The sequence below is a fragment of the Bombyx mandarina genome, chromosome 16 (assembly GCF_030267445.1).
Source record: "Bombyx mandarina strain Sakado chromosome 16, ASM3026744v2".
NCBI classification, from domain to species: Eukaryota; Metazoa; Arthropoda; class Insecta; order Lepidoptera; family Bombycidae; genus Bombyx; species Bombyx mandarina.
In genome coordinates this window covers 12,212,330-12,226,128 of record NC_143222.1, presented here as the reverse complement: position 1 = coordinate 12,226,128, position 13,799 = coordinate 12,212,330, and the positions used below count along the sequence as shown (strand labels likewise).

At 41.4% G+C, this 13,799-nt stretch overlaps 1 protein-coding gene across 4 annotated transcripts in view; it reads left to right on the top strand.

Moving 5' to 3' along the window:
• NTPase (ectonucleoside triphosphate diphosphohydrolase NTPase) overlaps positions 1–13,799 on the top strand; it is a 25,977-nt gene extending 12,178 nt beyond the window's left edge. For all 4 annotated transcript variants that reach the window (XM_028170947.2, XM_089733666.1, XM_028170946.2 and 1 more), the window contains 9 exons: positions 2,731–2,874; positions 3,639–3,727; positions 4,223–4,386; positions 5,470–5,561; positions 6,840–6,993; positions 8,500–8,649; positions 9,877–10,049; positions 10,711–10,874; positions 11,448–13,799. In XM_028170947.2, coding sequence (XP_028026748.2) covers positions 2,731–2,874; positions 3,639–3,727; positions 4,223–4,386; positions 5,470–5,561; positions 6,840–6,993; positions 8,500–8,649; positions 9,877–10,049; positions 10,711–10,874; positions 11,448–11,534 — 1,217 coding nt within the window. In that variant the 3' untranslated portion in view covers positions 11,535–13,799. The remainder of the gene's footprint in view (positions 1–2,730; positions 2,875–3,638; positions 3,728–4,222; positions 4,387–5,469; positions 5,562–6,839; positions 6,994–8,499; positions 8,650–9,876; positions 10,050–10,710; positions 10,875–11,447) is intronic.

Sequence of the window (13,799 nt, the reverse complement as noted above, 5' to 3'; positions counted from 1 at the left end):
ATGTGTTGCCTTTAATTAATATGTCATCAAGGTAGAAGTTATCTTTTTTATGTCGTTAGCCTGAGCAGGTAGAGGAAACCGGCTTTGGCTCGTTTGCAATACTTTTTCGTGCGAACCAAATACACAATTTTATTTTAAAGATTAGCTGTTTTTTAAGTTGTCTATAATATAACGAAATATTGTTCTAATCTTGTGTTGAATCTATACTAAAATCAAATATCAACTTTATACATTCAAATGCGATTTCCTAAATAAACTAGATTAGCTTATATTGAGATAAATTATTAGAGCAAAAGACTTTTGATTTTTGTACTTGGAGCTTTATAACTCCGATACAAGTAGATCGTTTTCTTGATTCAATTTGATGTCTTGTTGTTGTTTTTGACAACTGAAGTACAAAACGATTTTGTCAAGATATCGTTCTCAAATGCTTTTTTTATTTGATTCAGAAAAACTCAATTTAGCTTGAATTTAACATACTTTCTTGACATAAATGTAGAGAAAACTAGTCTCGTAAGAATCCATAGGTTATTGTACTCGAACAGAACAAAAAAGAGTCTTGTCAAGGGTATATACTTTCATGTTTTTCATAGTTCGTTGCGACCGCGACAGTTCAAAAGCGTCCCAACGAATCAGTTGGCTCTTTGTTAGGTCTTGGTCGAACGTGCTGGGATACCAATATTTCGGTCATTTCAAGAGCATCGATAAATCTATGTGAAGTGGCAATGGATTATCATTAAATTATTGAACTACAGTTTTGTGTGAGTTTCGCGGAGTGCTTCAAAATGAATAATACAATTCATGTTTGGCCTTTCCTGTTTGTGGGTATGTTTTTTTTAAAAATTTTTTTTTAATTCATTTGCTCCGTTGAAAATCTGTCGAGATCTTTATTCGGAGGAGCGTCTTTGCTAATTACGTGAATTACTCGAATAACAACAACAAGCTTTACGAGGTAAACAAGTTCACGGCTTAAAAACAATGTGTCGTGGCAGTGTTTAAAGGTAATTAATTGCCAGTCAATAGTCAATGCCAGGGGCACAATCAAGTTTAAAACGATGTCCATCTCGTGAGTGAGAGGTCACTCTTTAGTATTACTCAAACCACAAAACTACAAATTTCTTTTGAAATAATAATTCGATAAAAAAAAAATTTGCGACTAGGCTTACACTGTATTTTTACTCCTTTATTGGTTCGAAACAGCAGACGGGCTCATGGTCTAATTAGTGATCAGATATCAAACACGAATGTTGTCACTCATCTTCAAGATCTAAGGTAGAAGTCTTAATATCGCTGTGCATTTTTTTTTATCCTACTTAAGCTGATGGTCTAGAGATACCATATCAGCGTAACCTTAACTAGTAGGTGAGCTCACGGGGCTCGAACCTGACGACGTTGCTAACACGAACCCTAGCAAGAGTCGTGCTTCGCAGAATCTACCACCGGATCGGAAACGCGACCCACTGAGACGATCCGGCGTAAAACTCAGTGGGTTGTGTCTGCGGGTTGATTTACGCACCGAACCTTTTGTAGCAAGCGACGGGTTCGACGTGAACGGTGACCGGTGCTTGAGGTACCTAAAAGCACCGTTAGTGGATCGGGAGATTCCGAAATGACGTGTTTTAGTTGGTTATGTAGTTCCCGGCGGCCACGATGAGAGGATTCTCGTGTCGTGCCGCTTTATCGAAGTGGTGTGCATTTATAATAGCAGTATATTGGGCCATAAATCGGAACAGCTTCGCTGCAGTAATAGGGCAAAATGATAGAGCCCAATAACAAAAGGAACTGTTAAAGATAATTCAAAAACTTGTACGCGCGCTCTCAACTTTAAAAATTGTGGTTGATCTTAGGCTAGAAGAGACAATTTTTTGATTTTTTTATTGTTGCTTATTATTAGGCTAGTGCTAGCAATTTCTCTTAGGTTGAGCCCGTGAGCTCACCTACCCATACGGGCGTAGCTGGGATAGCCGCCTAAACTACCAGTGAACAGGCAGGGAAAAAAAAGAACCCAGAAGAGTTGCCTCACGACTACTATACAATTTCTTTTATATTGCGTTTCTGAGACCAACGAATTTGCTGGAACGAAGGAACTGTTTGCAGTTCCGGTATTAGTACCGTTATCTCTTCACGGATAAGTTAAAGGCTTGTTGCCATCGTTAAAATAGGCAGGTATTTGCCTATTCCTCCTGAAAGTTTCTAGGCAGCTCAATAAAAAAAAAAAATCGCAATCAGTTGTGTTTTGTGACCGGAATGGAAGGATGAATGTGTGAGAATGTAAGGATAACACCACCACCAACACGATTATATTATATTGAACACCAACTGTGTTTGAGACTCGGACTTCATTTCCTTCATCCTTTTTATCATCCCACCTCCCGCCATCGGAGCAGAGTTCATCCATATTATCTGGAACCGCTGTGTTCATTGACAGTGCGTCTCCAAATACCTTTTTTACCACGTACCATCCGGCTTTGGAATGAACTCCCCTCCACGGTGTTTTCCGAGCGCTATGACATGTCCTTCTTCAAACGAGGCTTGCGGAGAGTACTTTATGGTAGGCAGCGGCTTGGCTCTGCCCCTGGCATTGCTGACGTCCATGAGCGACGGTAACCACTTACCATCAGGTGGGCCGTATGCTCGTCTGCCTACAAAGGCAATAAAAAAAAAAAACAAGGTGTCGCGACATACGTCACCAACGTGACGTGGTAACTATCATAAGGTTTTTCGCGACAGGTCTGTTCGCCGGCCAATCACAATGGCTCGATAGCATCGCGAAGACCCTCGGCTACCAGAGCGAGTACCATTACGCTGTGATAAGCGACGCTGGTTCGTCGGGAAGTCGGGTACTCGCTTATAAATTCAGAGTTCCTTTTACAGGTGAGTCGTTTTGTAACGATTGTTGATTTCACGAGGACCTAATACGTTGTTAATACCGCGATCTTATTGACGGTAACCTTAACCATTTGCCTGCCGTGTAGATCACCGGTGTCTTACGTGACGCACTGAAGTTATCACGTCGATTTCTGTTACTAATCGCCTGGATTGGCCTAACTTTGCCTTCTTTCGTTTGTTAATGTCCTCAAGTTAATGTCCTGAATCCTCAAATGCTTCGGGCACATCACTCGTATTGAGGACTCCATTGAGCGGTTGTTGGTGCAAGGGAAAGTCGAGGGCAAAAGATCTCGGCGACGATCTCCAAACGATGCACCGACCTCATAAAATCTGTGACTTACTCCAACATGAATGGTTGCTCTCTATCTGCGAAACACCGTGCCACATGGCGTCGCATCGCGAGAGCATCGGTATCGCAGGATCCGACTGATGCATGACCACGACCACTCTGCCAAGAGCGTACGACTAGGAAGAAGTTTCATTTCTGGTGGTAGGACCTCTTGTGAGTCCGCGCGGGTAGGTACCACCACCCTGCCTATTTCTGCCGTGAAGCAGTAATGCGTTTCGGTTTGAAGGGTGGGTCAGCCGTTGTAATTACACCGAGATCTTAGAACATATCTCAAAGTGGGTGGCGCATTTACGTCGTAGATGTCTATGGGCTCCAGTAACCACTTAACACCAGGTGGGCTATGAGCTCGTCCACCTATCAAAGGAATAAAAAAAAAAAATAGAATGTTTTTTTTTTCTAGTATTCAGTCAAGCCAAGCTAGACTTAGTTCAAGAGCACTTTGAGCAGTCCAAACCTGGACTGTCATCGTTTGCTGATGATCCAGCAAAGGTGAGTGTATGAATAGTCGTGATTGTGAACGTTTTACTGTTAAGAAGAGATCAGACTTTGGGTTGTATAGTAGACCTAAAAGACAAATTTAATTTAAATCTTACGGTGTTAGTAATTAGGGTCGGGTTTAGTTCATTAGTTCAGTAACCGGTCATCGTTCTCGTCGAACCCGTCGCTTGCGATGAAGGGCTCGACGAGTAAATTGACCCTCAGACACAGCCCACTGAGTTTCTCGCCGGATCTTCTCAGTGGGTCGCGTTTCCGATCCCGTGGTAGATTCTGTGAAGCACGGCTCTTGCTGACGGTTTGTGTTAGCGACGTCGTCAGGTTTGAGCCCCATGAGCTCACTTACTAGTTAAGGTTAGGCTGAAATAGCTCTCAGCTTAGGTAGGAAAAAAAAAGGTGCAGTAACTGTTATATGTAATTGTTTTCTTATGCTTTTATTTTTAGGTTATAATGTTTATGACCCATTATTAATGTCTACATTGTTTCCAGGGGGCAGAGACAATAGTGCAATTAATAAAAAAGGCGGAATACTTGATACCGTTAGAGAAGAGGAAATCGACCCCCCTCATAATACGAGCCACGGCCGGCCTGAGGCTGTTGCCCGCGGACCGCGCCGAGCAGCTCCTCGCACACGTCAAGAAGGCCATTTCCGTGTAAGTCAACCTTTTATTTATTGCTTAGATGGGCGGACGAGCTCACAGCCCACCTGGTTTTAAGTGGTTACTGGAGCCCATAGACATCTACAACGTAAATGCGCCACCCACCTTGAGATATGAGTTCTAAGGTCTCATTAAGGTTACAACGGCTGCCCCGCCCTTCAAACCGAAACGCATTACTGCTTCACGACGGAAATAGGCAGGGTGGTTGTACCTACCCGCGCGGACTGATAAGAGGTCCTACCACCTCTGTCTCAATTTTACCACATAACAACGCATGACAGCTTCGCGAACAGCACAGGCTGGTGGTACCTGTCCGCGCAGGCCTCCAGTGATGGCTCCGGATTGATTTTGATTATTCAGTGTTATTCCTTCATCGCGGAAATCTTCGCGTCCAACGTTCAAGAAATTAGTGCTGGTCTGAGGAAGATACTCATTTTCTCAGCGTTCCTCACTAAATTGTTCAAACTGTAGTTGGTTCTAATGCTTATAAAATATCTATGCAATCACGTTTATGATAAGATTTCGTTGAATCGCTCCATATAATAGTTGTTGGCAATTATAGTCTGAGGATAGAAATCGAAGAAAAAAAGACAAATTCGATGATGAAGAATTCGTTCGAATATCATTGTATCCGCTTTCGTTACACCGTAAGCTCGTCTTGTAAGTCGCGGTGCCCCGAGTCGCGTGTCAGCTGCCATGTCAATACTGATATGTGCACGTCAGTACGGATCCTCCCGATCCATTAACGGTGCTTTTAGGAGCCACAAGCATCGGTCACCGTCCACGTCGAACCCGTCGCTTGCGACGAAGGGCTCGGCGAGTGAATTAACCCAGCCATAGACACAGCCCACTGAGATTCTCGCTGGATCTTCTCAGTGGGTCGCGTTTCCGATCCGATGGTAGATTCTGCGAAGCACTATTCATGCTAGGGTCAGTGTTAGCAACATTCCCGGCTTGAGTCCCGCGAGCTCACCGACATGTCAGGGCGAAGCTGAAATCGCCCTGGCTATCAGGCCTAAGGCTAAGGCTATCAGCAAAGGTAAAAAAAAGTGCTGATGTGTATGATTGTGTTTCCAGTCTGGGCTACGATGTTGGTCCGAACAGCGTGGATATCATGGACGGCGCGGACGAGGGCATCTACATATGGTACACGGTCAACTTGCTGCATAGTGAGTATGCGAACACTTTGTATAAATAAATTGTTCTTGGAGGCGAAGATAAAAGTTTGAGAACCGATTGAAAGTGATACTTACTCGAACAGCAATGGACGCGCTGGTTCAATGACCCGACAGTTTCGCGAACTTGTTTTAGATTGCGGGCTAACGAAATATCAGAACTATTTATGTTTCTTTTGTAAATGATATGATCTACAAAATCTACATAATCATTTTTAAGGTGCGGGAAGGGTGACTTAATAGCCGCTGTAATATTTAATAGAATTAAAAAATGTATGTAGAGAGAAGAATATATTGTTTACAAGTATCATATCGTAACATAAAATAAAGAATAAATTTTAATAGTGTTGTGTTAATAACAGTTTTAGTATCTGTGGAAGTGATCAAGTGAAGGCAAATGTGACTTTTTTGGCGGGAACGCGAGGAGTGAAGTTGTGTAATTTGTTTTATTTTGTCTATTTAGTGTTTCTTCAGGTTTAAATGTGTAATAACGGTGGTTTATTAACTGTTTAATATCTGTGAAAGTGCACAAATGTGGGAAAATGAAACAAAGCTGCTGGACGCAACTTCTCGGGATCCTCCACAAAGTCCACAGAAAAAATCTTAGTAAATGACCACCATTTTACTAAGATTATATTTCATCCCATATCATCTCATTTCATTTAATTTCATCCCAGTTGATTAATATCTCAAATTAATCATTTTCATTTCATTTCCCTCCATATTATTATCATTTTTCATAAAAATAAGAATATAAATTAAAATAAGACATGACTTAAAGGTCTTAGTTACCAGGTCATAAAATCACTTTAAAAAAAAAGAAGGCAAATGTAATAAAATTAGCAAGGAATAGTTTGTGGGTACTTGCATAAAGTGATAAATTAAAATCAGTTAATCGTTTCACTTTCATGACTAATTGAATATGCAATTTCGAAAAGGGCACATGTCGCATATTTTGTCAAATACGTTTTTTCATATACATGTAGTTTTGAGGCTTACCTACACCCATTTTATAATAATTCCAGTAATTTTCAATTGCAAATTAACACTAAAATATATCTTAAAAGTTCATATTTTAAATTTTACACCGCCTTAGAAAATAATCAGTTTTTTTCATTTCCTGAACATTTTAGATTGTCAGAGATGTGCCCTTTTCGAAAGTGCATATTCAATTGAATACGAAAGTAGGCTTAAAACACGAGTTGCCGATGGCCGTGAACCGATATGAGTTTATTTAAAACAATAAAACAGAAAAGGTTATTGCTTGTCCAGATCTTATCGAGGGCGAGACGATGGCAGCCCTGGACCTGGGCGGCGGCTCCACGCAGATCACGTTCCAGCTGGCGGAGGGCGAGCGGGCGCGCTACCCGCCGCGCGACCTGCACGTGGTGCCCGCGGGCAGCAACATCACGCTCTACACGCACAGGTCAGTCGCCACGCGCCCCGCTACCCGAACAACGAGCAGGCCCAAATATAGGCGAGGCCTTTTAGGGGCCTCCACTAGCGGAGGGCTCCCACGATAGAGAATTTGGGAAAAAAATCTTTCTAATTCCGACAAGTAAAAACTAGTAAACAACTGTTTTACTTAACGTTAACACTACAATTAAATTTCAGATAATTCTTGTCTCCGATTATTTATGTATGTTTGTTAAATACTAAGAGAATCTACGTGGTTTCACATTTTTTTTAATTTTTTTTATTGCTTAGATGGATGGACGAGCTCACAGCCCACTTGGTGTTAAGTGGTTACTGGAGCCCATAGACATCTACGACGTAAATGCGCCACCCACCTTGAGATATAAGTTCTAATGTCTCAAATATAGTTACAACGGCTGCCCCGCCCTTCAAAACAAATAAATTAATTAATTATTGGAAAACTCGACTGAAAAATTTTTTCATTTTATTTGGAAAATTATTTGGGGCCAGAGGGCCTCCGTTTCTCTGTTGCCCCGAGGCCTCCAGACCTCTAAATCTGGCCCTGCCCACGAGCATTGTATGTCAACCTTTGGAGAGAGACAGACTGAGCCGGGCTTCGTAGCGCGTTGTCTCTGTCGCACTTGAACAACGGCAAACGTCACTTGGGTGGTTATGTCACTCGACCAATAAATAGGTCCGAATTTAATGAGTTAGCAGTCAGCCATTCGTTTGTTGATGTGTCTAGATTATGCGTCCATACCTATCGACGCGTGACTTTAGTTACATTTTAAAGAATCGACTTGAACGCCTTCGATATCGGCAATCGTATCTACTACGTAATTACGTCACTACGTCCATCTTCTAACCTCTTTAATCTAAATTTATTTAGTTTGATACCATCCCGTACCGATACCACCGGGTATTTGTAGCTGCCATGATGCATCGAACCGAATATTAGGTCGGAATATTATTTAGATATGAAATTAAGATAAGACCGATAACAAATCGGTCCTTGACACGAGTGAAAATTTTTAAGTTAATCGGACGTCTTGGAGTCAATGAAAATGGTATGGTTTAACGGTAGGCAGCGACTTGGCACTGCCCCTGGTATTGCCGATGTCCATGACCGACGGCTACCACTCACCATCAGGTATGCTCGTCTGCCAACAGGGGAAATTAACCCATAGACACAGCCCACTGAGTTTCTCGCCGGATCTTCTCAGTGGGTCGCGTTCCCGATCCTGTGGTAGATTCTGCGAAGCACTGCTCTTGCTAGGATCAGTGTTAGCAACAACACGGTTTGAGCCCGTAAGCTCACCTACATGTTACGGTGAAGCTGAAATAGCCTCTCAAGGCTATCAGCATAGGTAGGGAAAAAAGGGGAAATAAAAATTACGTTCAAAGATTCCGTTACATAGATCAATCGATGCAGGTCACGACAGCAAAAGCGTGTTGAAACTGGCTCCATCTGATTTGACCATGGGCTTAACCAAGTGACCGGTATGGCGTGTTCCAGCTACCTGGGTCTGGGGCTGCTGGCGGCTCGCTACGGGGTCCTGCTGCAGGAGGCCGGGGGCAACGACACGGGCGAGTTCAGCTCCGTCTGCGTGGAGCCCATCATCAAGGACGAGCCCTGGGTCTACGCCAACAAGCAGTACCGCGTCAGGTGATTATTAGTGGTTATTACTGGAGGTAGGACCTCTTGTGAGTCCGCACGGGTAGGTACCACCGCCCTGCCTATTTCTGCCGTGAAGCAGTAGTGCGTTTCGGCTTGAAGGGTAAGACAGCAGTTGTAACTATACTGAGACTTTAGAATTTATATGTCAAGGTTGGTAGCGCATTTACGTCGTGGATGTCTATTGGCTCCAGTAAACGCTTAACACCAGATGGGCTGTGAACTCGTCAGCGTATCTAAGCAATGAAAATAAAATAAAAAGGTGAGTGGGTACCGGGGTGGTCCAAGATGCAAGAGGTCTAATACACTACTCGCAACTCAGCTCGTTAGGATCAATGTCTTATATGGCTTTAAAAGACCAATATACATGTTTTCTTTTTTTATTGCTTAGGTGGTTGGACGAGCTCACGGCCCACCTGGTGTTAAGTGGTTACCGGAGCTCATAGACATCTACAACGTCAATGCCGCCACCCACCTAAGGTCTCAGTATAGTTACAACGGCTGCAACGGCTTTCAAACCGAAACGCATTATTGCTTCACAGCAGAAATAGGCGGGCGGTGGTACCTACCCTATTCACCGATAATAATGTCTGTATGGCAATTTGAAAAAAAAACTTTTCAAATATTATTTCAATTTAAAATTGAAACAAGCGCTTTTTGCAAATAACAAATTAAATAGCTCTATCTACTGAAATATTGGAATAATCCATTGTTAGACCAGTAGTAAGAGTTTTGTGTTACATTGCGCGCTGAGTCTATGGTCACTAAATTGTTAGATAAAAATTTTGATTTGCTAGACATAGTTGTTTCTCTTTAATATTGTTGCATTATTAATACAACCGCGTACCGGAAGACGTAGCGCGGGTAGGCTTTCCACAAGGTGGCCGACGACCTACTGAGGCTCGCGGGGATCTGCTGTCCGCACGGGTAGGTACCACCGCCCCGCCTATTTCTGCCGTGAAGCAGTAATGCGTTTCGGTTTGAAGGGTAGGGCAGCCGTTGTAACTTACTTGAGACCTTAGAACTTATATCTCAAGGTGGGTGGCGCATTTACGTTGTAGATGTCTATGGGCTCCAGTAACCATTTAACACTAGGTGGGATGTGAGCTCGTCCACCCATCTCAGCAATAAAAAAAAAAAATGTTTCGATGTTGTGTTTACAACGGAGGCAACGTGAAGAAGGGTTAGAATAAGGTTTTGTTGTATCGTTCATTACAGCGGAGCGCCCCGCAAGCCGGGCACGAAGCGCAAGGCGGCGTTCGAGGCGTGCCTGGAGGCGGTGAAGCAGTACCTGGACGGCGCGCTGGGCGGCGGCGGCGCGCCGGGCCCGCGCGGCAGCCTGGCCGCCATGAGCTTCTTCTACGACGTCGCCGCCGACGCCGGGATCATTGGTAATTCAGGATGTGATGTCATAAGACGCGCCTAGCGTTTTCAGCTGCGTTGAATTTGCGATTCACAAAATAATGACTCATAATAACGGCCGTCTGGTGTAGTGGTAAGTGACATGGTCACTACACAAGGGGGTCGCGGGTTCGAATCCCGCCAAGGGAAGATATTTGTATGATAAATATAAATGTCTTTTCCAGGGTTATGGATGTATATTAAATATGTGTATGTGTATAATAAAATATCTTACATTTATTTCCGTTATCTGGTACCTGTAACACAAGTTCTTTACGAACTTATCACGGGACCAGTTAACGTGGCGTGATTGTTAGTAAATATTTATTTATTTAAAAAAAAAATGCATTTTACCGCGATGAAAAGTTAGTTCTTTTACTCTTCTACACATACGAGATTTCATCTCAGTCGTATTTGCCACAGCAGACGCTCCCAGCGCTGGCCGGATCAAAATGTCCAAGCCACCAGGTGTGTACGAAATTTCATCCAAAAAAAATATGTTATTGCCTTATATGGTGAGCTCATGGACATCGGCAATGCCAGGAGCACAGGCCGCTGCCTACCGTTTAGTACTCTTCACAAGCCTCGTTTGAAGAAGTACATGTCAGTTTGCGTGGTGGAGTGTGTAAGTGAGCCCCCGGTCGGCTGCAGACGTGGCGCGCGGCGGCACGGGCAGCGTGGCGCAGTACTCGCGCGCGGCGCAGCGGGCGTGCTCGGCGCACAACGTGGAGCAGCCCTGGGCGTGCCTGGACCTGGTGTACGTGCTGGCGCTGCTGCACCACGCCTACAAGGTGCCGACCGAACAGCCAGTATATGTACGTATACACATTATATAGCTCCCGTCTATTTATTATTTTTCCTACCTATGCTGATAGATTCACGTTTATAAAAATGTTAAAGGGCATTCATTCATTCATTCATTCATTCCTTCATTCATCCTCCAAGCTAGTAATAGGTTAGTAGTGTAATTGTTTAACTGTATATTGTGTTTTTTTTTTATTGCTTATGTGGGTGGACGAGCTCACAGCCCACCTGGTGTTAAGTGGTTACTGGAGCCCATAGACATCTACAACGTAAATGCGCCACCCGCTTTGAAATATAAGCTATAAGGTCTCAAGTATAGTTACAGCGACTACCCCGCCCTTCAAACCGAAACGCATTACTGCTTCACGGCAGAAATAGGCAGGGTGGTGGTACCTACCCGCGCGGACTCTCAACAGGTCCTCACCAGTAAATTCAAAATAATTTTAATAGAGATTTTCTATATTAATTTAGTGCGATTGCCCTCCTTAATTATCAAATTGCCCCCTTGGGGGCGTGGGCCTATGTTGGGAAACACCGGTCTAAAGTATTTTAATGAAAACTATTTTTTTTATTTTTGTTCGCAGCTGTTCAAGAAAGTGAATGGTCACGAAGTATCCTGGGCCCTCGGCTTGGCGTACTCCACGGTGATGAACAGAATAACTACAAAATAACTTAGATATATATACATGGTCACTGGGCAAATAGGGATTAACACCAAAACAGTACATGTTTAGTATGAAAAGGTTAATTAAAAAAAAAACTCAGGAATCGGCTCGAGTTTAAAGGCCAAATTATGCTATTGTAATAAATAAAGTTCATGATAAAATTAAAACCATGTAATATTTAGTTTTAAAAAAATTCAAAGTGTTAATACTGAACATTTACTATCTTGATATTAGCCCGAACGATTAGCACGATTTAATATTTGAATATTACAAAGAAATAATTTAAATTTTTGACGCCGCTGTCATTTATGTAGAGTCGAGATTTTAATATTGTGACGTCAGAGTCAGCTGTTGTCTATTGCCATTCCCATGGCTGTCGGTCTGGGGTCAATGACCCCTTCCCTGTGTGGAGCGTCGACCCGCCTAGTTAATCTTAATTAAAGTCGTGGCTTCGTAATCTATATATGCTACGGTAGACAAAATATCCATTCTGAATAAGATTTGCACACAATCCTTTATTTTGGAACTCGGACATCTTAATAGAAGGAATTTATTTATAGGACATACAGTTTCGAAGTTCTTGTGACGAGCAAGTGGTTTGTTCGGCTTAAAGATATAAATAATATGACACTCATAAATTGTACTTTCAGTATTCTGATTATATGAGATGTTATATGAAGTCTATGGTTATGCAAATCTGTAATTAGTTAATTTTAAATTTTGACAAACATCACAATAATTTATACACATAGTTTATAACAGTTTATCTCGGATTCAAATTTTCGAACGCAAATCGAAATGGAAATGGTGACGTCATTTGTGGTCAAAAAAGATGGACTTGTCAAGAAATAAGTAAATGTATCATTCATTACATTTGATTTATGGATATAATATATTAGATTGACAATTTTTTATGTTTATTTTTTCGATTCTTATCACAAGGGTCGTCACAGTTCCTTATTGTTTAGTCATTAACGGTCTAATTAGAAGTGATTCCTCCAGGTGGGTAGCGGCTACGTCTCTCGTGTGCTTAGTGCGAGTTTCTTAACGTTCTCGATAGCGTAAAAGTTAACTCAGATTTGTATGGAGTTGGAACGTTTGCCTACGTTTGCCACTAGAGGCGCTGTTCCAACTGCATACAAATTCGAGTTAACTTTTACGCTATCGAGAACGTTAAAGAACTCGCACTAAGCACACTGATCTCCAGTAATCATTTTAAGGTCTCCTTTTATCTGAAACCACCGCCGCCAGATATGAAAGGTTTCTCATTAATCGACCGTGCTTAGAATTATTTGAATGGATGAAAAATTATTGTTTATTTGTTGAAAAACACTAAATTCTGTCAAACTTCGCTTTATTTCGACATTTCAACTAGCTTTGAAAGAAACAAAGTTTTTTTTTACCAGTAAGAAGGGTAGTTTTATAAAAACGTATTCTATTGAAACAGGTGACGGGTTGTTTTTTGTTTTTTTTTGTTTTGTTTTTCTATTCTTAATTATATGAAGTGTTTGAAAATTGGGCAGTGATTTAAGGTAACTTATTATTATGTACTAATACGTTTGTATAGGCGAAAATAAATTTAATAATCTTAATATTATATAGGTAATGTTTTATGTGAAGTTAACTCGATTTATTCAGACAGATCTAACAGGTCCTTTAGCCGAATCTTAAAAATGAATTGTCATAATATCTACTTAATTATTATTTATTAAAATTGATAAATCTCGATATTAGAAGGAAATTGAACAATTCGAATTGTAATTGTTTCAAATGTATTGCAAGATTTTAAATGCGATCGTATTACAAAATTGACACATCATTAATAAATGATACACCCAGTAAGTGTTGAGGCAATAGTGTTGAGGTCGAGGTCCCGAGAGAAAGAGAAAGAAACCATACATATTAAAGTTATTTTTGCTAAAAACGCATAGTGTACTTTATCGCCTCCGATGACGTCATCGGGGCAGAGTGAGTTACAAGACATTTGATTGATTGATGTTGATTTTTGTGATCGCTGTGACTTATATATCCGTATGCAAAGGTTGTTTATATAATAATTATTATTTTTATACATTACGTATATAATGTGTTCGATTATGTAGATTTACAATTTTTATTGTATTGACGAAATGAAATGGTTTCGATTATTTTTTACAATCGATAATTTTTTTGTATTTTTTTTTTTAAATGAATTATGCATAATACAATTTGTAATGTAATTTATATTTGACACTCGATACAGTATATCGCACAATAAAACTTTTAATTGTG